Genomic DNA, 27013 nt, shown 5'->3' with positions numbered 1-27013 from the left:
CATTATTTCATGCTTCATCAAAGAATTGATTATTCATCATCATACCGAGAAAATATTTGCAAGTTAAGAACAAACCACTTCAACCATCTTTAAATGAACTTTTTTTGTTTCGATTTCTGATCTTGGTTTGGAACATTTAGCCACGGAGTTACACATAGACTATTTTTGTGGTAAACTAGTTTATAACTTGCGGTTCATCAGGTGAATACCGACTCCACAAGGATAGGAATTAATTTTTCATTTATTAAATTTTTTAATAGATAAAGAATAATTTCGGAGGGGTCATAGGCGTAACCAGGGGGGGTTTTGGGGGTTGTAACCCCCCCATTGGGATGTACTTTCAGCTCTATACGCTTAACATCATATCCCTCAGATATTTCCAGTAGTTGTAACCCCCCCTTTCAGGTAGATGTAACCCCCCCTTAGGATCATCCTGGTTACGCCTATGGGAGGGGTTAAAAATGAACTTACTTCAGAAAAATACTCTCTACATAACAATCAGTTGATTTTCATTTATTATTTTATTGAATTAGGTACTTACTATATATAAAAAATATCGACAAGAACCACAAAAAATCAAGTATATAGTGGATGTTAAAAGATGAGAAAGAAGGTCTAGTTCAAAATAGTATAAAAAATGTGCTGGAAAATGGTCATAAAAAAAGTTTAAAAATAAAGAGATCAGATGGCAAGTAAAGAGAAGAGAAAATCATATAAACAGTGGCAAGAAAATTGCTCGGACAGATCTTCAAAACTATGGTCATCAAAATCTGCAAAATCTGCAAAATCTGATACCCCATCTGCTATCTTCTCAGATCTTAGTTAGCAAGGTTCTGTGGTTTATTGTATCATATGCCGCTATGAGGTCTATCAAGATTACTTCGTCTTCATCTTCGTCTTGACAAAATCCAAAAACTTCTTTGTTTGGTTTTACTGTAATTTAAACTAATTAATATCTTCCTATTAGTCTTTGTTTGTCATAACTTTCTTATTAATTTTTATAATGGTTCATTTATCTCACTCAATATTTTAATCTAGTATGCATTTATTTTTGATTATTATTGGTAAATATTTTATATAATCCTCGTATATCAACAGTACATTGTTTGCAATGTACCTGCTTCGATAATTAGTCTAATTGAAATTTTTTAGATATTATAATAGTGTTCCTCTAGCCTAGCTTATATTGTTATCACTATCGGATGAAACCGACGTGATACGTAGGCAGTTGACAGTACGTGAACTCTACAATTACAATTACCATTAGTAATATAGCAAATTGTGTAAATTAACAATATTCAGTTAAACTCAACTAAACACGCAACCGATATTTGAAATTTAAAGTAAAACTATTTTTAGCTGGTGTTAATAATAAAAAATATATCAATCATTATTTATGATTTTATAGCGTAATAAAATAGTGAGAAGTGTTTTAAAAAATGAACAGTGTTTTAATATTTTTTATTTATATACCTCTGATAGTGTCACAAAGTTGTCGAGAACATGGTATGACGGTAAGTCTTTATTTTATCATTTGCCGAATTAAATTTATTAAATTAATAAATTACTTATACAGTGAGCACGTAAAGGTTGGAATAAATTCATTTTCTCAAGAATGGACGATTTTGGAAAAAATCCCGAAACAGGTCAATTTTTATTTTTAAATTGCGACTTTTTGGCATATATATCATACTAGTGGCGTCACCCATCTGGGCGTATGACGTCATCTACGATTTTTTTAAATGAGAATAGGGGTCGTGTGATAGCTCATTTGAAAGGTAATTCAATTCTCTATTCGCTGATATAAACATTAACATAATTATTTATACAGGGTGTCCAAAAAATTTTTTTTTAATTAAATTTATTGACATAAAAGAAGAATGTGTGTAATTTATTTAACTCAAAATACATTTTACTCCTATCAGAAAACAGAAAATAATGTTTATTTGACAAATAAATATTGTTTTTTGCTTAAATTCAGTATTAAAGCAGCCACCTACCTTCCTCTTGACAGTTTGAACATTTAATTTAAGCGAAAAGCAATGAATATTTTCATTTGAAAGGTAATTCAATTATCTATTCTATTCAGTAATATAACCATTAATATAATATTATTTATATAGGGTGTCCAAAAATTTTTTTTTTGGATTAAATTTATTGACATAAAAAAATGCAAGTAATTTATTTAATTCAAAATACATTTTACTGCTCTCAGACAACAGAAAAAAATGTTTATTTGAAAAATATTCATTGCTTTTCGCTTAAATTAAATGTTCAAACTGTCAAGAGGAAGGTAGGTGGCTGCTTTAATACTGAATTTAAGCAAAAAACAATATTTATTTGTCAAATAAGCATTTTTTTTTGTTGTCTGAGGGCAGTAAAATGTATTTTGAATTAAATAAATTACTTGCATTCTTCTTTTTATGTCAATAAATTTAATCCAAAAAAAATTTTTTTGGACACCCTATATAAATAATTATATTAATGGTTATATTACTGAATAGATAATTGAATTACCTTTCAAATGAGCTATCACGCGACCCCTATTCCCATTAAAAAAATCCTCGATGACGTCATCACGCCCAGATGGGTGACGTCACTAGTATGATATATATGCCAAAGAGTCGTAATTTAAAAATAAAAATTGACCTGTTTCGGGATTTTTTTCCAAAATCGTCCATTCTTGAGAAAATTAATTTATTCCAACCTTTACGTGCTCACTGTATGAACATAATGTTACAGTTCAAGTTGATTCTCAGTCAGAGTTGACTCCAACTAGTTGGAGTCAACTCCAACTGAAACGAGCAGTAAAAGTTGATTTTAAAAATTTAAATTAACTTTTACTAGTTGGAGTTGACTCTTCCTGGATCGATTCAGTAAATGTTGATTATACGAGAATCTCAAATGCATTTTTGATGAGTGTGCGTTTCTTTGTTTTGACCGTTTCAACTACTTATTAGTATAGTCTGTAACGTCGCCCCCGTTAGGTAAATTATTCTGATTCGATTTTTTGCACAAACTTACTCAAATAAATACATCCGTATAACAATCCTTATAACAAATACACAGGGTGTCACGCGGTACCGCGGTCGAAAAATTGTTAACCAATTTCAGTAAAGTCAGTCAGTAAAGTGACTCTTTATCGAACGAGTCTGATATTACGAGCAGAGGAACAGACGCGTTCGATAAAGAGTATTGAGGTGGTAAAATTGTATCGTCAATCATAAAAAACATTAACACTTACTTACAACTTTGAGGATTTTTTTTTTAAATTAGACGAAATAAAAAATTCGTATGACGGTAATGAAAGTAATGACAGATGACTTTTGCATGATGGCCGGTTTTGATGTTTAATCGATAGTTATCAATATTGTATACCTACCTAATTACTAAATCTGTAAAGTTTTGATTTATTTTGTATGAATATAATTGCGAAACACTACAGAATTTTAACTTTTGACATAAATTTTATTAATAATAAGATAAATTTTGTACAATATTTTTTTTTTTTTTTTTTTTTTTTTTTTTTTTTTTAATGGCTTTGGCAGTTTGCCATACAGCCAGTTACATGTTTTTTTTAATCTCATTAGGAGCAGTAAAAAGTTTATGAATTATTTGCAATTAAATAGACTAGAATAGATAAATTAAAAGTTGGAAATCAATTCAAAAATTAGTGAAAAGAAGAGAAAATTTATATATATATACATACACATTAACATGGGTCACACGCTTCACGTCCAGGGGCCCATCAGGACATTATGATATAAAACATACACAGGAAAACTAGGCCACGGTAAATAGGATTAAACATATAAAGGAGAGAAAACAAAGGTAAACAGTAAAAACAAATTATATTATTTTTTTTTAACTAAAGAAAAATATTACATTTGGCCAAAAAATCGATTATGCAGTCGTAAATTAATCTATTTTGAGTCGCTAGAGCAGATAAAACGTTAAACGGAGATTTACCGGTAATGTGAACTATATTATTATATAATAAGGTGGATTCCAGATTATTTTTGGCACAACCAAAGATTACATGATCTAGGTCGCCTTCTACTCCACATTCCACACAGTTTTTACTCTCAACAACATGAATTCTTGCAAGATGCGCAGGAAAGCAAGCATGTCCAAATTTTAGCCTAGATATAGTTGTTATATAACGCCTAGGGACATTATAGGTTCTATGCCAATGTGAAATAGGGACCGTTGTGTGTAAAGAAGTGTATCTATTTGGGTTGGTAAAGCAAAACTCAGACCATAGGTCACTCCATTTATGTTTCAAGGCTGCCTTACGTGTGGCAACCAAATCAGAAATACTTGGTAGATATTCTGTGGTATCCCCTGAATAAATACTTAATTTGGCTAAATCGTCCACATGCTCATTATGTTTAATCCCACTGTGTGCTTTTGCCCATATAAATATCACATTTTTTTTATTTCCTTTAAATTGTTTCACCAATTTTTTAATTAATATTATATAAGGATTGGAGTATGTGGTTGGAAAAATAGGTTGGTTAATAGCTGTGAGAACTGACATCGCATCTGTAACAATAATAACGGAGGATTCCCTGTTAGAAACAAAAACTAGGGCTTGATATATGGCAATTGCTTCCGCACTAAATATGGAAATATTTGCTTTTAATTTGAACATTTTTTCTACCTTTTCCATGGGGATGTAAAAGGCACATCCTGTACCGTCTTCTGATTTGGAGGCATCCGTGTAGATAGTACTGTGGTAATCCCAATTGGATAAGATGCTTGTTATAATGTTGTTATTTGCTCTTCCAGTGTTTACATAATTTGGTTTAATAAATTTAACGTCATAAAAAAATGTTTCAAAATCATTTATATCTGTATGTGATTTTAAGTTAATAGCTTCATCAGCAGAAACTGTGTTTTCTCTAAGAGCTTCACATAGGGTTGGAGAGTTTTTCTTCATCCAATATTTATTCGTTAAATCATAATTGTTTAAATTTATTAATTCGTTATAAAGGAAGGTGTTCTGGTGTTTAATTTTCAGTAAAAATTTTTCGGCCAGGAAATGTCTTCTAAGAGAAATTGGAGGCTCAAGTGCTTCAACATAAAGGGGCTCAATAGGAGTTGTCTTCATGGCACCAATACAGATCCGCAGACACTGGTTTATAAATATGTTTAATTTGTTTAGTAAGTTCTTGCTGGCAGATCCATATAACCAACATCCATAATCTACGATAGAGCGAATGTACGTCCTATAAAAAAGTAAGGAAGTCTGAACATCTGTTCCCCACCAAGTTTTAGTTGTCATTTTTAGAAAGTTTAGGCCTTTTTCACATCTATTTAACATATATTCTATGTGAAATTTCCATGTGAGTTTGTGATCCAGTATAATGCCCAAATATTTAACTACCTTTTTAAAAGGAATTTCTCGCTGTTTTACTATAAATGTTTCTATATTGGGAATATTATGTCTACTGAAAATGGTCATTACTGATTTTGTGGTCGACAGTTGAAGGTGATTTTCTTCCAACCATATTTCTACGACATTATAAGTATCCATTAAAAATCCAAAAGCTTCATCTCTCTTCTTTGTTTCGCAGTATATGCTGAAGTCATCTGCATATTGGATAATCTTAAAAGGATATTTTTCCAGCTTTAATTTATGTAGGTCAGCTGTGTATAAATTGAAAAGCAAAGGACTTAAGACAGCTCCTTGTGGAATTCCTGTAAAAACATATCTTGGGCCTAATAAATGGTTGTTAAAATCCCTGACATAAACATGTCTTTCTGAATATAATCCGACAATAGCATATACTATTGCCTTAGGAATATTAAAATCAATAATCATTTTTTTACTCAAAATATTTAAGCTTAAGGTGTCATATGCTTTCTCAATATCAATAAAAATTGTTGGAAGATAGTTATTTCTAGAGAAATTATTTTGAATATTTGTTACTAAGGTTGTAAGTGCATCTAGCGTACCCACTCCTCTTTTGTATGCAAATTGATAGGGCGTAAGCAGGTCTTTTTTATGTAGCCACCATTCTAGCCTATGTTTTAGCATACGTTCGAAAGTTTTTTGCACACATGATAGCAGAGAAATCGGTCTATACGAATGGGCCAAATTAGGGTCTTTACCTTGTTTAGGAATCGGTGTGATTATAATTTTTCTAAAGTCTTCAATGCATTCACCTGCAAGCATCTCATCAAAAATTTGTAGAAGAAACCTTTTTGCTATAATTGGTAGGTTCTCTAACATTGGATACTTTATTTGATCAAAACCCGGGGCAGTACATTTTTTATTTATTAAAGCATAATTTAGTTCATTAATGTGAAAATTTTTTGCCAAAAAATGATTTTTATCTAAGAACGTTTGTTCGATATTTACAGTGGAAGGAACAGTCTGGGGAGCTACATGATTAAAAAACTCATCTATTAAATCATCATTATGTGGCTTACCCAGGTTTATTGTTTTACGATTCATTTTTTTTGCTTGCTTCCATATCATGCTCGCTGGAGTATTTTTGTTGAGATTGGAACACCATTCAATCCAACTTTTTTTAGCTTTTTCTTTTAATGTTCGTTTAGTAAGTGCCATACATTTTTGGTAAGCAAGAAAATTATCTCCTGTGGGGGTTTCTTTGTATACTCGCAGTAAATGTTTTCTTTCAGAAATTATGTTGTCACATTCTGCATCCCACCAAGGTGAAGGTGTTCGATTTTTGCACTTAAATGGTCTGTATTCTTTTAAAGTTCTTTGTGCTGCATTATTTATACAATTGATTAAGAATGCATATTTTTCTTTGGTGGTTGGATATTCTGCATCAGTAAACTTATAAAAGTAGTCTTCCACAATCTCTTTATATTGCTCCCAATTAGCTCCTTTTAGGTTCCATCTATATCGCGGAACTGTGATATCCTGCGGAATTTGTTGCATTGCAAGAGTTATTTTTATCATAAAATGATTCGATCCTAGTGTGTCAGAGTAAACTGCCCAATCTATATCACTAGCTACATCCGAGGAGCAAAAGGTAACATCTATCATAGAATCATTGCAGCCTGGCCGGGTAATGCACGTAGGTTCGCCCGTATTCATAACTACAAAATCACAATTATTACTTGCTTCAATGAGTTGTTTACCAATAGAATCGTTTTTATGCGATCCCCAGGTAGAATGATGCGCGTTAAAATCCCCACCAATAATACATGGAGTTGAAAATTGCGAAAAAATATTTACCCAATCAGTCGTGTTGGTTTTAATGTCCGGTGCCCTATAAACGGAAATTATACTTAAAATTTTATTGTTGAATTTAATATTAATACCACAAACAAGAAGGTCGACATTAAAATTGGAAACTATGCTTAATTCTAGGTGTGAAATCGATTTTTTGACCAAAATGCAAACTCCAGAAAAACCATCTTGTCTATCCTTACGAATTACATTATAACCTACAAAACTATATACTTTGTTGGGTTTAAACCATGTTTCACTTATTATTGCCACATCAATATTATTATTTACAAGATAATGCATTAAACTATTTTTATTGGAAACAGCAGAACGTGCGTTCCACTGACAAATATTTAATGTCTTTAGTAATGGAGTGAAGGTTACTTTTTACATGTGTCCTCCAACACTTTATTTATTCTTGTTTGAATTAAATCATTATTTAAATTTTTTATATCTTCAATAGTATGAATACTTTTTAAAAAATCAACTATAAAATCTGCAATTGACTTTACAATGTTTTTATTATTTAAATCTTGATAAGTTGGTGGATTATTATTTCGAGGCAGTGGTTGATTAGGGCCAAACTGAAAAGGGAACATCGGTTGTGGAGGAGGAGTGTCATTAGAGATTCGACGTTTTTTATTGCTGTTGCCGGTAGGACTACGTGTAGGATGTGTGGGCAAAACATAATTGCTATTTTTATTAAAATTGGAGTGTAAAAAGGAGTTAGAATTTCCAGACCTGGATTCAACTGCTGGTAAAGGCGGAAAATTTTCGTTGGACAAAATAGAAAAACTATTTTTGACAGATATTCCCGAATAAGACATTTCATATTTTTCTCTTGCTTCAATAAAGGAAATATTCTCCACAACCATAATATTCTTAATTTTACGCTGTTTCTCATAATGCGGACATTTTCTTGAAATGGAAACATGGTCATTAGTTTTGCAATATATACAGCGAATTTCTGAATCGTTACAAACGTGATTTTCGCCTTTTACGTTACTACATTTAATGCACAATTCCTCAACCTTTTTACAGTTCCCGGAAATGTGTCCAAAAAGCAGACACCGGAAACATTGGGTAATTCTGCTGAAAAACCGCTCTACCGAGAAATAAACACTATTTATTGAAATATAATTGGGTAAAATATTCCCTTCAAAGGTTACAATGACGGTTTTTTTGGGGACATACTGTATATCACCATCCTTTTCTATTCTACGATGTGTACGTTTAACATCAACTACTGTAGCGGGAGATGTTATGTTATCTAAAATATATTTCGTATCGTATTGAGTATCAACGTCTCTTATCAAACCCTTAATTTCCAATAAATGATTTGGTATAAACGCTACAAGATCATTTTCTGATAAAAGAGGATTGTTTACCAAAGCATTGGCATCAGAACATGTTTTTAGACAAACTTTTATTCTATTTTTTCCAACGCTTCGAATTTGAATAATATTCTTAACGTTCAATTTCTTATGTAATAAATCTCCAATAAATAATGGATGCAACCGGCCTCCATTTTGAATATTTTTCCGTTCGATATAAACACAAATATTATTCAAATTATACTTATCTCCATTCCTTAGGTTAAAAAGTTTAGGTATTTTGTTTTGTTTATGAATATCCTTTTCATTATCACTAATGAGCTGACGACTGGTTCTAGCTGTTGCTTCAGAACAAGCAGTGGTATCCATCTCTTGTACGGGGACCGATTCATAATTCGCATCACTTTTAGAGTTATTTACACTCACTGTCTGATTAATCGTTGCACCTAACGGCGTCTTTATATTTACAGCTTCCCCCATTTAGGGGGAGCTATTTACACTCCGTACACTTTACCGCAAAAAGAGTTTAAACTAGTTTACAAAGTAAAAATTAAATAATTAATAGCCGATATCGGTAATTAACACTGGTTTTGTTGATAGAAATACGTGCGGTACCTAGCAAGTCTATCACGATGTACTACAATATTTTTAATAATTAAAGTAAATAAATTTTAATTTCACTCAAATAAATAATCGATTGCTGCCATTGACCATTTTATTCAATCTCGGTTAATTTGATTAATTATCGCGGCAGGTAAAGTAACATTCTTCTTTCAATACAACAAAGTGTTACTTTGCGGCCGAAAATGAGGGCAAATGAGTACAATAATGACTGATTTTAGTGAAGTTTGGCGATAAACAATGATTTTAAACAAATTCGCAAAAATACATAATTTTTTCACTTCGTACAATTTTTTTTTAGATCCGTTGGGCCTTTTTTTCTCTAAAATTGACTGTTGTCGAGTTATTAGCGACTTAAAGTTTGAAAAACGCCAAAATAACCATTTTCAAGGTTTAATAACTCGGTTAAAGATAATTATTGTTAAAGTCGAGCGAGCGGCCGTGGAGTAACGGCATAATCGCTGGCCTCATACGCCAGTGCACGTGGGTTCGAGCCCTGCTAAAGACAAACCATTTTCATTTTCAATAATGACACGAGCCGTCTCACCGTGCCTCGGAGAGCACGTTAAGCAGTCGGTCCCCCTGGGCTAGTGTACATCGACACTAGTTACTTGAAACAGGGTTAAAGATGTAATTGGCGCCGGAACTGTCCGAAAGGCAAAAATGCCATATGATATTATATATTATGAAAGTCAGAAACTAAAAAAAATCAAAGATTAAAACTACCTCTATAAGATCCTGAAGAAATTTTTGTCATTATTTCATTAATAAGATATTATTTTTAATTATCAACAATGAGCACTAACCGTGTATTGAGACGGCCGTCAATGTGAGTGCGAGTGAGATCCACCATTGGACGGCTGGAATGGTGCATCTCTTTAGCACTCACCCTTGACGGCCGCCTAATACGCACTTAGCGCTCATTGTTAATAATTAAAGATAAAGCTTAGTAATAAAACAGTGACAAAAATTTCTGCTGGATCTTGTAGAGGGGGCTATAAACTTTGATTTGGTCACTTTCTGACTTTCATAATAATGGATTTTAATCGAGTTATTAAGCCTTGAAAATGGCTATTTTCACATTTTTCAAATTTTAAATCGCGTATAACTTGACAACAATCAATTTTAGAGAAAAATCACAAAATACCTTTTTTTGCTCAGAATAACCCAAATGATCTAAAAAAAATTGTTCGAAGTGAAAAAATTATTTTTGTGAATTTGTCTAAAAAAAATTGTTTAAACAATTTATCGATAAAGGTACTGCCTGGCACCCAGTAGATTTGTTATAAGGACCTCTTTTTGAGTAAGTTTGTGCAAAAAATTCGAATCGGAGTAATTTACCTAACGGGGGCGACGATACAGCCTAGACTAATTTGAACATATTCAGTAACATTTAATTTCTAGAATCGGCTGTTTGTGTGAATCAGAATCAACTTTTACTAAATGGCATTGGGAAGAGTATACTTTTCCTAGTTGGAGTCTACTTTTACTAGTAAATGTTGAATATAAATCTTCATTTTATATTTATAATCAACTTTTACCGAAACCAGCCGTTAGAGTTGACTCCAACTAGTTGGAGTCAACTCCAACTGGATAATCAACTTGAACTGTAACATTATACATAATATATGTATAGTGTTCCAACGAAAATTTGACCCCCCCCAGAAACTCAGAATCTGAAAAATAAGAAAAACACGTTTTTATTTTATTGGGAGTGGGACGAATTTCATGCAAAATTCATGCACTCAAATATAACTCCCTACTGCCCCGCATCAACCCCTACTTTTTTTTTTAAATAACAAGTGTGGTTGAGTGGTATATCATTTGAAAGGAAATTTTTTTCTCTGTACGACACTGTATTTTTTTTAATTTACGGAATAACTTTGAAGATAATTTTGGATTTAACTAATTTATTGGTTGAACATCAGTATAGGGGTCGCCAAGTTCTTGAAAATACAAGATCTTGTCTTGATCTTGTCTTGATTTCAAGACAAGATCAAGACAAGAAGTAATTTTAGATTTCAAGACAAGACAAGAAATTCTATGTCAATACCAATATTTCTTGTCAAGAAATCAAGAAATCTTGAAATATCTTGACTAATAATGAAAACTCTATAATTCTAAAAACGTATTTATTTGTGAAAAAGAACATATTTATTTAATTTATTTATTAACAATTTTTTTGCTAAAATGATTTACAAAAATGTTCGATTTTTATAAAAGATTCACTGAATCTATTTCAATACAATATGCACGGAAAAACCGGCGAAGTACTACACTGGTGGAAATTGTTGAATAGTTAATATAAAAAATATTAATAGTTTAACCGCAAAAGCTCTCCTACATAAATAAATAGCGCATATTTTCCCCCGATGATTCATAAAAATGTTCTATGGATGTCGTCTTTAATTCTTTTCATGTGTCCCTACCAACTTAGTTGTTTTTATTTAATATACTCAAGTACTGATTTTGTCCTGAAGGTTTGTTCGTATATCTGAGTTTTTTATTTTGTCTCTGGTAATTACGTAATTCGTAAATATTTCATGTCTAGGTCATGTATCTTACGCTTTACTTTTCCTGTTAATATGCATGACGTGCAGCCGTATTTCAGTCATCACCATTGTCATCATGCAACCTCTTCCGTCCACTGATAGACATAGGTCTCTCCCATTTTTCTTTTCTAATCGAAATCCTTTTCGATTCCTAAACTGTTTCGATTTTGTTCAACAACTTATATGAAATCCTGGACAGCTAAGTTTAGAATATCTGCCAAACATAAAAAAATGCTTATTTTTGTAGTCAAAACCGGGAACTAAATTTTCCAGAGAACGTATCATTATATAGTTAAGTAACAGCCGCATTATCATTTGTCACACCTTGAATGCAGTCCAGCACATCATAAGATTTTAGCACCTCAAAGAGAATCTTGGCAACAGATGCACCTGCATGGATTCCTTTGTTAGTCACAATTGCCTGAATTTAATAAAAAAAGTCACCGGGGAATAATCGTGCCGGGCAATCAAGAAATTTCAAGATCTTGGAATTTCTTGAATCAAGACAAGATATAAGATGCCAAGAAAATGTCAAGACAAGATTTTTTAAAATTTCTTGATTTTTTCTCAAGACAAGACAAGAAGTTGTTATCAAGACAAGAATTCTTGTCTTGTCGACCCCTACATCAGTAATAAAAAAAAACATAAAATTTCATCAAATTGGCAAATTAAATGTTATAAATGACCTCTTGTGACCTCCATAAAATAATAGAGTCCATTTTCAAAGACTCTACATACATTTGCAAATCAATCCGGTGTCAATAATCGGCATTCTGTTACAATTATTTGTCGCAACTCAGAACTCTGCAGGATCTGCAGGTGAAGTGGCGTATATTTTTAATTTTAGGTATCCCAAAGAAATCCAAGGGCGGAAGATCTGGCCGGCCACTCTATTGGACCCCTTCTGCCAACCATGGAAAGCGTTGATTCAAAATCTGGCGGTCGGTTAGATCACCGGATCTTCCGCCTTCGGATTTTATTTTGGGATACCTAAATCAAAAATATACGTCACTTCGCCTGCAGATCTTGCAGAGTTGCGACAAAGATTTGTGAATTGATTGATTTGAAAATGTATGAAGAGTCTTTGAAAATAGACTGTATTATTGTATGGAGGTCACAGGATATCATTTCGAACATTTAATTGGCCAATTTGATGAAATTTTATGTTTTTTTGTTATTAACTGATGTTCAACCAAAAAATTAGTTAAAGCCAAAATAATCTTCAAAGTTATTCCGTAAATTAACAAAAAATAAAGTGTAGTACAGACAAAAAAATTACCTTTCAAATGATGTGCCACTCGACCACACTTGCTATTTAAAAAAAACTGGGGGTTGATGCTGGACAGTAGGGGGTTAAATTTGAGAGCATGAATTTTGCATGAAAATTCGTTCCCCTCCCAATACAAATTGACGTGATTTTTAACCAACACAGTGTATATTAAACCAATTTTATAGCGTTCTATGCCTTTCCGTTCCTAATCGCCACTCCTTTCTATTGTGGCAGTCTTCATCACACAAATTTCTTTCCCACTTCGTCTTCGAGATGCCCTTTATCCATACTATGGTTTCTGGTCTTCCTCGTTTTCGTTCTTCTGTTGGAGTCCATTCTAACAGCTTCCTGGGATTCTTATTTACTCCATTCGTTTTACGTGCCCGTACCCTACTGGCTGTTTTCTTTCGATGCCATCTATGATTGCTCGTTCTATTCCCATTTGTTGTCTAATATCGTCGTTTCTGATGTATGTTAGTCTAGACCTTCTTGCTGGCTTCCTCCAAAAATCGATCTTAGTTGCTAGCAATTTAGCGTTGTACTTCTTGGTTAATTGCCAGACGTCAGCTCCGTAGGTTAATACTGGTTTTAATATTGTGTTGTAAACTCGTTTCTTTATTTTCTGTTCCTATATTTTTTTTGCCACAGTACCGAATTCAGGACTCCTATCATCTGTCTGACAAACATTATCTATCCGAACAGAGGCAGGAGAATCCGACGATATCAAAATCAAACGTGGGGTCCGTCAGGGATGTATAGTATCACCACTGCTGTTTATCATCTACTTTGAGGAAATCTTTCAAGAAGCAGTGGATGATGTTGAAGCCGGAATTCGAATTAACGGAGAATGTGTCAATAACATAAGATACGCAGACGACACGGTGGTGTTCGCTGACAGTTCTGAAGCCCTCCAGAAGTTAATGACAGAATCACAGAAGTCAGTCAGAGATACGGATTTTCACTAAATACTAAGAAAACAAAATGTATGATGATCTCTAAGGAACAGCAATTTGGACGAATCGGTGTGAACGGTCAACAAATAGAAAGAGTAAAAACATACACCTACATTGGTACGAACGTCAATGAAAATTGGGATCATTCCATAGAAATCAAATGTAGGATAGAGAAAGCCAGACCTGCATTTGAAAAAATGGCTAAGTTATTCAAATGTCATGATTTGTCGATACCCATAACAATCAGCTTACTCCGATGTTATATCTTTCCTACTATTGTAAGGAGTTGAGTCGTGGACTCTCATAGACGTCACCTGCAAGAAAATTGAGACTTTTGAAATGTGGCTTTATCGCCGAATCCTGAAGATATCTTAAGCCGACCACATTACTAATCAGGGTGTTTTGCTAAGAATGCAAAAAGAAAAAGACCTGTTAATCACAATAAAAACAGCCAAAATCTAATACCTCAGTCACATCATGAGGAACAGTGTAAGATATAGACTATTGCAACTAATCTGGCAAGGAAAATTAGAAGGAAAGCGCGGGCAAGGAAGGCGAAGGATTTCCTGGCTGAAAAATCTACGTACGTGGTTCAACAAAACAACCACAAATCTTTTTAGAGTAGCAGTGTGCAAAGTACAGATTGCCATGATGGTCGCCAACATTCGAAACGGATAGGCACTACAAGAAGAATCACCTGTCTTCCCTTTCCTATCCGTTCTTTAATATTTTCTTTGTTTCGTCCTGTACTCCTCAGTTTTATTACCATCATTGATAAACCAAAGGCTATGGATATAATATTATGTAGTTGTAACCAATTTTGGCTCCCATGTGCCCACGTTTTTTGTTCCAGTTTTTTAGTATTCAATATATATAAAGTTTAAATAAAGTTGGTGACAGGCAGCATCCTTGTCGGAGTCCTTTGTCGACCAGTTGTAACCAATTTTGGCTCCCATCTGCCCACATTTTTTGTTCCAGTTTTTTAGTATTTAATCTATATAAAGTTTAAATAAAGTTGGTGACAGGCAGCATCCTTGTCGAAGTCCTTTTTCGACTTTTGAGGTTGTGAGTAGTTTTGTCCGACTTTAGTTCTACATTCATTGTCTTCATAAAGTTATCTACTCCTTGATTTTCAGTTGTTTTCCACAGATTTTTGACTGGGGCACTATCAGATGCTTTTCGGAGGTCCACTGATGCAATATGCAATTCAGCTTTGAATACTAATGACTTTCCATGAACTGTTTTATATGATCAGTATATGAACATCCAGGATGAAAACCAAGCTGTCCTTTCTTTAACACTGTTCCCATAAAACCTACCTACAGAAGAGGTAACGCATATGCTCCTATAACTATTGGGGTATTTTTTGTTTTTTTTACTTGTATGCAGCTCAAGAATCCCATTTTCTATTTCTTTCCTAGTTTCCCATCAAATTAGCATTTGTTAAATATTTATTTTAATTCTTCTATTAAGTTTTTCTTTTGTATTCTTTTCTGTCATCTCTCTATGGTCATCCACTGTTGGTAAACTTTTTTATTTTTTTTAATTTGGTCTTATATTCCTGTTTTTTTGTTTTATCTTGTTTTTTCCTTTCAACGGCTTCTTCTGCGGCTCTTATTATTCCTTGTATAGATGCTTAATTTTTTGTATCATTCATAATTCGCTATTACTACCTGGTCATCTACAAACAGTAAGGTATACAGGAACTATTCATCGATTTTAATTCTCATTTTCGAAAATTTCTTTCTCGTTTCCTCCAGAGTTATTTGGGTGTACATTTCAAAGAGGGTAGGAGAAAGTCAACATCCTTATTTTAAACCTTTGGATGTTTCAAATAATTTATATTAGAACCAAACTGCCAACAATAAAGTGGATAACCAATTGACAGAGGCAGTCTCGATAGATACAGGAGTGAGCCAATGATGCATTCTGTTCCTGGTGGTATGTAATATTAATATTATACTTTGAATATATCTTCGAGCAAGCGCTGGGAGTGCAGGAAGGCATATTAGTCAACGGAGTGCGTCTAAATAACATTAGATATGCCAACGACGCAGTAGTTTTTGCACATAGCCTAAAGATATAAGTTGAGAACATGGACTTAATGTCAATACGAAAAAAACAAATGCATGGTACTTTACATATTAAATACAAGGCTTTTGGTTAACCAACAACAATTTGACAGGATAGACAGCTACACATAACTCGGTACCAAACTAAACAGCCAATGGGACCTCTCTACTGAAATAAAATAACGGAAAGGAAAAGCGAGATCAGCGTTCGCAATGATGAAGTCTCTTTTCAGAAGTCACGATTTACCTTTTAGTACCAAAATCTCCTATCATTAGCTACTATGTATTTTCTACGCTATTGTACGAAGTAGAGTCTTGAACACTTCTCTGAAGCGTCTTAAAGGAAACCCGAGGCATTCGAGATGTGGTGTTACAGACGCATTTTAAGAATTTCGTGGGTGGATCGTGTGATTAACATTGAGGTTGTAGCACGCGTATGGATAACAAAGGCAAAAAAATAATATAAAAAAGGCAAACTCGACAAATTAAACAAACATAAAAATATACTTGGTGCTACGTAACTTTACAGAGTGGCTCGGTAGCTCTAATTCTTCAGAGACCTAGGGGGTGGATTTTTAATAGATCTTAAATATAATTGAAACTCAATTACTCGGGGGCGCCATTGGATAAAAAGAAAATGAAAGACGAAACATACTTAAAACTTCAAAATAAAATAACTAAAGTAAAAAGTTAATAAAAATATATGGTTATCATAAGATACAAACACATTTTCATAAATATAAATATAACATGACTTACCATAGTGTTCTCAGTTGAATATCATTTTGGACCAAGAGAAAAGGATCAGATAATAATATTATCAATCAAAACATTATTGCAGATTGAATAAAATTTTTATTAAAATAAAAATAAAAAAGAAAAATTGATGGATCTTTTGTACATGACCAATATTAAAGATTCTGTTTTCAAAAACGATAAAAAAGTTTACAAACAATACCTTGTTATTAGTCCTGTCCTTATTCTTCACGTTGTTAATGTCCAAGGCACCACTTTTCACTGAATTTACATAAAAAGTACAAAAATGGTTATTTCCATAATTCCATGAAAAGTTTCAGCAAAATTAAATTAACTCCCAAATGATTCTGCTCCTATTGACTTTTAAAATATTTAAGTAACTTCTAATTAACTTCTTGAAGTATTTATTATTATTATTGACACTTAATTCATGACTTTATCCATGACTGCTTCAAAAAAAAAACTTAGATAGTGTATTACACACCAATACTAACCAGCTTTTTGCCTGAACGCGGCCACGCCATGATTTCTTGATAAAAACTCAAAATCCTCTACATTCTCACTTTAGTTCTTAACCAAAATTTACACTTAAAAAACTCAAACTAAAATTTCAACTTAACTCTTCAGAAACCGCCTTAAGCGGTCTCGGTAAGAGGCTACAACCAACCTCTGACTTCAACGTCCAAAACTTGAATTCCTCAATCCACAAACTAGAACGAAAACCAATTCCAAAACCTATTCCCTTTCTCCCATTCTACCCTACTCATCCAATCAACCAATAAGAAAAAAATTAATCCTTCCTTTTTTCATCACTGACTATTAAAAAATATAACTAAGCTTCCTACACTTATTATCGACCAATAGGGAAAAACAAAATATATTCTTAATCCAACCTTTTTGGTAGAGGAATTATACTCCTTATCCAATAACGATCATTTTGCAAAGTCAGCGAACCTCACTTAGTTCTAACATTCTCAAGAAAGATATTGCTGAATCCAAGATTAACACCTGCGCTCTCTGATACTGATATTAGCACTTTTGTGTATCTAACTTCCAAGATTCGTGGAGCCAGTCGATCATTAACTACAATGTAACTCATTTTTACATCACAAAATGAACGGGCGAGAAATTAAACACAGGAAACCTGAATTAGCAACATACAAAGGAGAGCTTCTACCAACAGCTGGAGGTAGTATATGATAATGCACCAAAAAATGACATCAAGATTATAATGGGTGATATGAATGCTAAAATAGGCAAGGAGCTGCAGTTCTATGACACAATAGGAAAACACTCACGGCACAATGAAACAAGCGAGAATGGGGAGTTTTTGATAAATTTTGCCACCAGTAAAAACATGGTTATAAGTTCCACATGCTTCCCATATAAAGACATACATAAAATAACATGGATTTCACCAGATGGAATCACAATCAATTAAATTGACCATGTGCTGATAGACAAAAGGGCAACCAGTAGTATCTCCGATGTGAGAACACCACGAGGAGCATGCTGTGGATCAGACCATCTTTTACTACAAATCAAATTTAGATGCAGAGTTAACAGGGAAAGAAACGAAAGACAACAAAGAACAAACAAACGGGACCTGGAAAAGTCGTAAATAAGTTAAGGACGCTAGAACTGCACTCCATAGAGGGAAAATGGAGTAATATCAAAACAGTAGTACTGACAGCAGCAGCGGCCACCCTGGGAAACAAGAAAAAGGAGAGAAGATGAGCATGGTTTGATGACGAGTGCAGACAATCGATGGAGGAAAGAAATGAAGCATGTACATAACAAGAAGAACACGGGCAAGACGAACATTATTTGAAGTCGCAAGACGGAAAGCAGACAAGATATGTAGAAAGAAAAAGAGAGCCTATGAAAATAGACAAATAGAAAAAATGGAAGAACATTTCAAAAAACAACGAAATTAGAGGGGCATAAGAATGCCTCAAAAAGATAAAAAGTGGGTATAAACCTCAAACAAGTCTATGTAAAGATGAAAGTGGGCAAATAATCAGTGACCAACAGAAAGTCACAGAAACCTGGAAGCATTATTTTCAGACCCTACTTGGAACACAAGTAGACATTGAAGATGAAATGGGTATGAACTACGTAGAAGAGAATGAAGTAGATAATGGAGTAGAAGCTCAAACTATAGAGGAAGTTCTCGAAGCTATTAAGGCCCAGAAAAACAATAAAGCTCCGGGAGTTGACGAAATACCAGCAGAACTGTATAAGGTAGGTGGCGACCACCTAGCAAGTCACATCTACGAGCTCATTAAAGACATATGGCAAAAAGAGGAAATATCCGACGACTGGAAGAAAAGTATAGTATGCCCGATCTATAAAAAATGAGACAAACTCCAGTGCAAAAACTACCGTGGAATCTCTCTACTATGTACCGGGTGTCCTAATAAGAATGGCTTTCGGCCATATCTCAGGAACCGTTTATAGTACAGCTTTGAGAAAAAAATATTTATAACAAAAGTTGCCTCGGGAAAAGCCTGGAAATTATTTTCATAATTGTGGGTCCACCGCTAGAGGACGTAATTGAATATCAAAAATTACAAAATTTATCTAATGGAAGGGCACTGGAAATTCAATCATCGTATTCTTCATAAAATTCTGCGCATATTTGATTTCACAAGTTTAAGTCTACCCTTGCAAATAAGAGGTGGGGGTGAGTGGGAACCTTCTTATGAAAAAATGGCTGTAAGTCCGGTTCTGCTAAATCGAATTTTGCATACTTGGTCTTGTTGAAAACATCTCTTATTCGTCAATGTAACTGATTTATTTTCGAAATAGCCTAATAAGTAATATGCAAGTTAGGAGGCGTTATTTAATTATTTTTAGAAATCTAGTTTTCTTTGGAAAATATTAAATACAAGTATCCATTTTTAATCATGTATTACAAAATAAGATCAAATTAGCAACATAATACTGAAAACCGCATGTCGATACCTTTTTCAAAAGGTATATTTTTTATACAGGATTTTACTGTTTTTTGTATTATATGGTATACAGCCAACTACAGGAAAACTTTTTCCTTGTGGATTTGAACCTTTTTCCTATCTCGAGATATCTTGAGAAATGTGTAAATTTTAAACATAACTGTTACTGTCACCGGTAAACGAGTTTAAGGAAAAGTAGTGTGCTATGGAAAAAACAAATAAACATTTTCCAGATGTAAACGTATATAATTAATTAAAACAACAGTAAGTCAAACAACGCTATAAAATATAACAAAGAAATAAAAGCAACTACTTACTTAGTCTTAGTGACTGCCTAAATGTTCAAATTGTTGCCCATCATTTTCGATGCAAGCATTTACTATTTCAAGAGCAGATTGAAAAGCAACATATTTAACTGTTTTAGACTTTTATTTATAAGGACGGATTAAAGACCTTGGTTTTGCCGCTAGGCCCACTACTCGAGAAAACATGATCTAGAATCTAGAGAATGCGAAACGCCATTGAAAGCATTGCGAAAGCAGAAATTGAGACTGCTGTTCAATCTACTCTTGAAAGAGTAAATGCTATCAAAAATGATGGGCAACAATTTGAACATTTAGGTCGTCACTAAGTAAGTGTAAGTAGTTGCTTATATTTCTTTGTTATATTTTATAGTGTTGTTTGTCTAATTGTTGTTTTAATTAATTATATACGTTAACATCTTGAAAATGTTTCTTTGTTTTTTCCATAGCACACTACTTTTGTTGACATTAACAGTTGCTTAAAATTTACACGTTTCTTAAGATATCTCGAGATAGAAAAAAGGTATCGACATGCGGTTTTCGGTACTTATTATGTAATTTGGTCTAATTTTGTAATACAGGATTAAAAATGCATACTTGTATTTAATATTTTCCAAAGAAAACTAGATTTCCGAAAATAATTAAATAACGCCTCCTAGCTTGCATATTACTTATTAGGCTATTTCGAAAATAAGACACTTACATTGACGAAAAAGAGCTGTTTTCAACAAGACCAAGTATGCAAAATTCGATTTAGCAGAACCGGACTTACAACCACTTTTTCATAAGAAGGTTCCCACTCACCACATCTCTTATTTGCAAAAGTAGACTTAAACTTGTGAAATTAAATATGCGTAGAATTTTATGAAGAATACGATGATTGGATTTCCAGTGCCGTTTCATCAGGTAAATATTGTAAAATTTTGATTTTTTAATTTTTGATATTCAATTACGCCCTCTAGCGGTGGACTTACAATTATGAAAATAATTTCCAGGCTTTTCCCGAGGCAACTTTTGTTATAAATATTTTTTTCTCAACGCTGTACTATAAACTGTTCCTGAGATATGGCCGAGAGCCATTCTTATTGGGACACCCGGTACAGCATATAAAGTCCTCCCGTATATTATAAACCAGCGGCTCCAACCACTAGCAGAAAATATTATTGGAGAGTATCAGATGGGCTTCCGACGGGGAAGATCGACACTGGATCAAATATTTACACTCAAACAGATCTTGAGCAAATCATGGGAACACGATATTGATGTTCACAACGTGTTTGTAGACATCAAACAGGCATACGATTCAGTCAAAAGGAACAAACTATACCTACTATATATTGGCTGAATTGGCAATACCACACAAGCTAATAAGACTCATTAAAGACACAATGGATGAAACTCAGGCATGTGCACGAATACAAAACCACCGGACAGACTTTTTCAAAATTTCGCAGGGACTAAAGCAGGGAGATGGTCTGGCTCCAACATTGCTTAACCTGGCACTGGAGTATGCGGTTAGGCAAATGCAAACTGGACGAGGAAACCTACTGACCAACCGAACGGTTTAACTGGCCGATTATGCCGATGATATTAATATTATGAGTAGAACATCAACAGGAGCACAGGAAACATACGCAGAGTTAAAAACACAAACAAAAATGCTTGGTCTGAAAATTAACACAGAAAAAACAAAAATAATGAAAAATCAATGGGAAAATCCCAATAGTTGGCTGTATACCATAGTTTAAAAAACCAATACAGAAGTAAAAACTTCGAGATGTATTCTGATATAAAATCGTTTATTTAAAACTATAAAATGTCATCGATTGCAGAACGTTTTCGTTCTAAACAGAACATCTTCAGTGCATCCTGCCGAGTATTTTGAAACTAGCACACCGTAAATAGTGTTAACATCATCATATATGGTTTACATAATGTAATATGTTAAAATGTTATGACTACAAGTCGATGTTATTGGATAAAGTGGAACACATGCTAAAAGGGTGCCATGGTTCCCTGCTCGAGATACTAGGTACTTGCCAATTCAATGGGCACAGACCAACCACACCACAATGGGCACAGGTTGGTCTGTGCCCATTGAATTGGCAAGTACCTAGTATCTTCGAGCAGGGAACCATGGCACCCTTTTAGCATGTGTTCCACTTTATCCATTAACATCGACTTGTAGTCATAACATTTTAACATATTACATTATGTAAACCATATATGATGATGTTAACACTATTTACGGTGTGCTAGTTTCAAAATACTCGGCAGGATGCACTGAAGATGTTCTGTTTAGAACGAAAACGTTCTGCAATCGATGACATTTTATAGTTTTAAATAAACGATTTTATACCAGAATACATCTCGAAGTTTTTACTTCTGTATTGGTTTTTTTCAAAAATAATGACTCAAACGAGAAGAATAAATATAGTCCCACTAAACATTATACACGAAGATGACAATGAAACGGTTGGAAAGTTTACATACCTGGGAGTAGACATATATGCCGACGGATCAGAAGATGGAGAAATACGGAAGAGAATAACGCAGGCAAACGGAGCTTATTTTGCCCTCTCCCATATATTTCGATCTAAAAATGTCCACCGAAATACAAAGATGAGAATCTATAAAACTTTAATTCGACCAATAACATGCTAAGGCAGTGAAGCCTGGGTCCTGAAAGAAACATCCAAAAACAAACTCGACACATTCGAAAGGGAAGTACTGAGGAGAATACTAGGACCTGTGAGGGAAAACGGAATCTTCAGAAGTCGATACAACAACGAACTTTATCAACTTTATAAGGAAGCACCCCTGTCAGACTTCATTAGAATACAAAGATTGCAATGGGCCGGACATGTAATAAGAATGGGAGAGGATAGGCTACCAAAAAGAGCACTGAATGCTAGAATTCAGAGAAACGGAAAGCCAAGAAAGCGCTGGGAAGACACAGTAAACAGCGACGCACAAGCCGTTTTAGGAGTCCGTGTATGGAGAAGAGCAGCCACAGGCAAGCAAGGGTGGAGGCAAAAAATAAAGGAGGCCAAGGCTCAATTTGGACTGTAGTGCCGTAGAAGAAGAAGAAACCTAAATTAGATATGAACAAAATAATATAACGTCTGCAAAATAATATAACGTCTTTCTTTTAACAGAACGGATAAACTACAATTCCATATTCAATTATTCTCACGTTTTTTCGGAACAGAAATAAATTCCTTGAATTTATTCTTATGTCTACAGGGTGAGACAAAAATATGTAACAATAACATTTACGATTTTTGGTTTCTGGATGAGGCAAAAAAATTGAGTTTTTTTGAACCGTTTCAAAGTCCTGCGTAGAATGCGCAAAGAATGCGACATTATTAACATCATCAAAGAGCGCAAACTATAATATCTTCACCTTGGGCATGTTATGAGGAATGAACAGAGATATAGCTTGTTGCAACTCATTCTTCAGGGTAAAGTATTATTTGTAAAGAGAGGACCAGACAGAAGAAAAATATCTTGGCTTCAAAACCTAAGAAAGTGGTTTAATACATCGACAACCGGGCTATTCCGAATAGAAGCAAGCAAAGCAAGGATAGCCATGCTAATCGCCAACATCCGGAAAGAATAGGCACCGTAAGAGGATGTTTCAAAATGGTTGTGATAGATTGTTTCCCATTTTGATACTGCTAATAAAATAATTGATCTACTATATGTATTTTCTACAAGACATTTACAAATGATTCATTTATGCCAGAATATTGAATCACTGGAAATATCTTATTAATTGGATGTCCAATTTGCTTAATGCCCCACTGTATTTATAGTGTATTTAAAAAAATATTTTTTATATCTATTTTTGTCTGATAGAACTTTTATTTAATATCTTTATAGTAAATTACTGTCCCAAATTTTTTATTCAATTTCTTTGTTTCAGTGTTCAGACGACAACTCTTGCTGTGGAGGATGTTGTATATCTGGTATCTGCAAAGATAGTAAGTATTTACTGATAGAGCCAGAGGTTTAGAGTCATTCACCCATTGCAAATACATCAAAGTGGTATTTTTTTACAATAGTTGTAATTTGTCTTAAATATTTAATTAATTTAAAAATAATAGAGGATTCGTTTGATATATTATATGAATATAATCATTTTTAATTTCTGGGTCTGTCGGTCTGTTATAAATAAAAATCCACAAAAAATACTGGATCCTTTGTCTTCTTCTTCTTCTTCTTCTTTTTGTATAGACATGACCCTGTCTATTTTTCAATGTGCCTCCAATAGGTTGTCATTCCACCTTTTTCGTGGTCTTCCCACTGATCGTCATCCTATTTAGGAACCGCCTCTCGCCGTCCTTACTACTCTATTTGTTGTCATTCGGCTTATGAGGTCATTCCATTCTACTCTTCTGTTTTTCACCGAGTTATTAATGTTGTCCACCTTGCATCTCCGTCGTATATCTGCACTTCTAGCTCTATCCCATAGTGTCTTACCATCGATTTTTCGAAGTGTTTTCATCTCTGCTGTTTCTAGCATTCTTTTTCCTCTCTGTATGAGGTCGTGTTTCTGCCGCGTACGTCATTATTGGTCTGATGACTGTTTCAGATCAGTAATGGATCCGTTGTAAAAGATATATTTAAAAGACCCTAATAAGTGTTACATCACAATAACAAAACCTTTTCGGATCTATCATCATTGTTAAAAGTCCTAAAATAATAAGTATAACCAAATTAATTAAGAAGAAATATTTTAAAAAGTTGACTGGTTAAAAATTGCCAGAGGTCATACTTACAATAGCATAGCATGCATGCGTGAGCCACCAAAAAAGTTTTGGGTAAAAACCCTTTAAACGTTACAAATTATTAAATGGTACTACATATTGTTGATAATAATATTGGATGTTGCAAATATTTCTAGATATTACCCAGGGCAACACAGGACTTTAACCCACGTGGATGTAATGTGAAAGGGATGAACCTCACGTATCCATATGTTGGGGTTAAAAATTATTCGAACCTATGTAAAAAACTGTGAAATATGCAATTTAATTTAATGATTGCATATTTCACAGTTTTTTACATTTAGGTTCGAATAATTTTTAACCCCAACATATTTGATACTGCTTTATTTTCAATATCAATATAAACTTTAAACTCTTTGGCAGAAGTAACAATACAACAGTTCATAACGTTACATTGACAGCCTGTCTTTGGCATACTTTTAAAGTTCCTTTACCTTTAGTTGACATTCAACTCTCAATATGTGAAGTTCGTCCCTTTCACATTACATCCACGTGGGTTAGAGTCCTGTGTTTTCCTGGGTAATATCCAGGAATATTTGCAACATTCAATATTATTATCAACAATATGTAATATGTACCATTTAAATTTTTTTGGTGGCTCACGCATGCCATGCTATTGTAAGTATGACCTCTGGCAATTTTTAACCTTAGTCAACTTATTAAAATATTTTTCCTTAATTAATTACGTTATACTTATTATTTTAGGGCTTCAACACTGATGATGGATTTTTTAATCCGATAACGTTTTGTTAATGTGATGTAAACCTTAATAGGGCCTTTTAAATAAACCTTTTACAAAGGATCCAGTATTTTTTGTTATAAATAAAACATTTTATTTTGCCTAAACGTTTCGGCTATTTGCCATTTTTTAATAAAGCACTTTAATAATTAAATTATCTTTAAATTTAAATTAAATAAAATAAAAAATGTATATCATAAAAAATATTTTGTTTTAGCTTATTCAGATTGTCGCGTTTTGGCAAATCAGTGTATAGATTTCTACTGTCCGCCAAATCAAGAATGTTATATTTATCAACCAGAAGACTGTAAGGGATGTGCTTCATTTCCAATTTGTGTAAATTCACCACCAGAACCACTGGGAGTAATATTACCAAATAATATTCCCACTATTGCCACTTCAGGTTATAAATATAAGAAAAGTACATCCATATTAATTGTAAGTTTATCGTTGATCGGTAAAATATTTTAATATTTAATACATTTTTTAACTACGCTGTTTTAATTTCCTATTATGCAACAGAATAGAAAAATATAATTTCCTCTCCTATGTTTCCAATACAGACATTGCTAGTAGACAAAAAGTTGGAGTAATTAATTTCGGCTTGGTGATAAACTCCACATTATTTGGGAATTACGAGCAGAAAACTTTAATAAGTTTAAAACGTGTCTTCGGTGGATTGACGGGTTTTAACGTATTGCAGATAATTTTTGAAGTTATACTTCTTTAGGCGCGTTGGGAGTAAATTTATATGTGCGTGAATTCATCAAAAGTCTTGGTCCTGGGCGCAGCTCAAACGTTATATGTGCTCTGATTGGGTAATTACAATAACCTGTCGACAATAATTGTTCAATATGTCGGTTATTTTATTAATACGGCAATGGTTATGGGTAGACTTAGGCAAATATGCAAATAAAAAAGTATGAAATATGCGCATAAATATGCAGAATTTTATGCAAAAATATGCAGTATTTTATGCAAAATATGCATATTTATCTAGAAAATATGCATGTAATAAAAAATATTTACAATATTTTTTTATTTACAAACATACTTACAATATTATAAATACATAACATAATACAATTATTTTAACATATAAATATTATTTTGAATTGTGGTAACAATAGATTATCAAATGATGTTCAAAAGTTTCTAATAAAAACTGATGGCTTCTATCTGAATCTGAATACATATATTTGTAAATAGAAAAACTTCTTTCGACATCAACTGATGTAACTGGGGCATTTTTCAAATTTACTATAATAGACGGTTCTAAATTAAGTGGTTCGGAAAATGTCCCAGCTAGTACTTGAACCACTTCAGAAAGAACCTGGTAACCACTATTTTTTTCCATGGTTTATTTAAATTTTTGAAAAATTTCCTTTCCAATAGTACCTTTAACGTTTTGACACAATGACTTAAATTCTTTTAATAAAACTGTACTCTCTAAC

The 27013-nt window shown here is 33.3% G+C and overlaps 1 protein-coding gene across 1 annotated transcript; it reads left to right on the top strand.

The window, feature by feature from the left end:
* Positions 1-1180: 1180 nt before the first annotated feature.
* Positions 1181-26054, top strand: LOC114335189 (uncharacterized). The gene is made up of 3 exons (XM_028285379.2): positions 1181-1514; positions 23956-24013; positions 25777-26054. The coding sequence occupies exons 1-3, from the start codon at positions 1440-1442 to the stop codon at positions 26028-26030; spliced, it is 387 nt and encodes a 128-aa protein (XP_028141180.1). The 5' UTR covers positions 1181-1439; the 3' UTR covers positions 26031-26054.
* The last annotated feature ends 959 nt before the right edge of the window (positions 26055-27013 follow it).

Source organism: Diabrotica virgifera, chromosome 4 (assembly GCF_917563875.1).
Source record: "Diabrotica virgifera virgifera chromosome 4, PGI_DIABVI_V3a".
Lineage (NCBI taxonomy): Eukaryota > Metazoa > Arthropoda > Insecta > Coleoptera > Chrysomelidae > Diabrotica > Diabrotica virgifera.
This window is presented reverse-complemented; position numbering and strand designations above follow the sequence as displayed.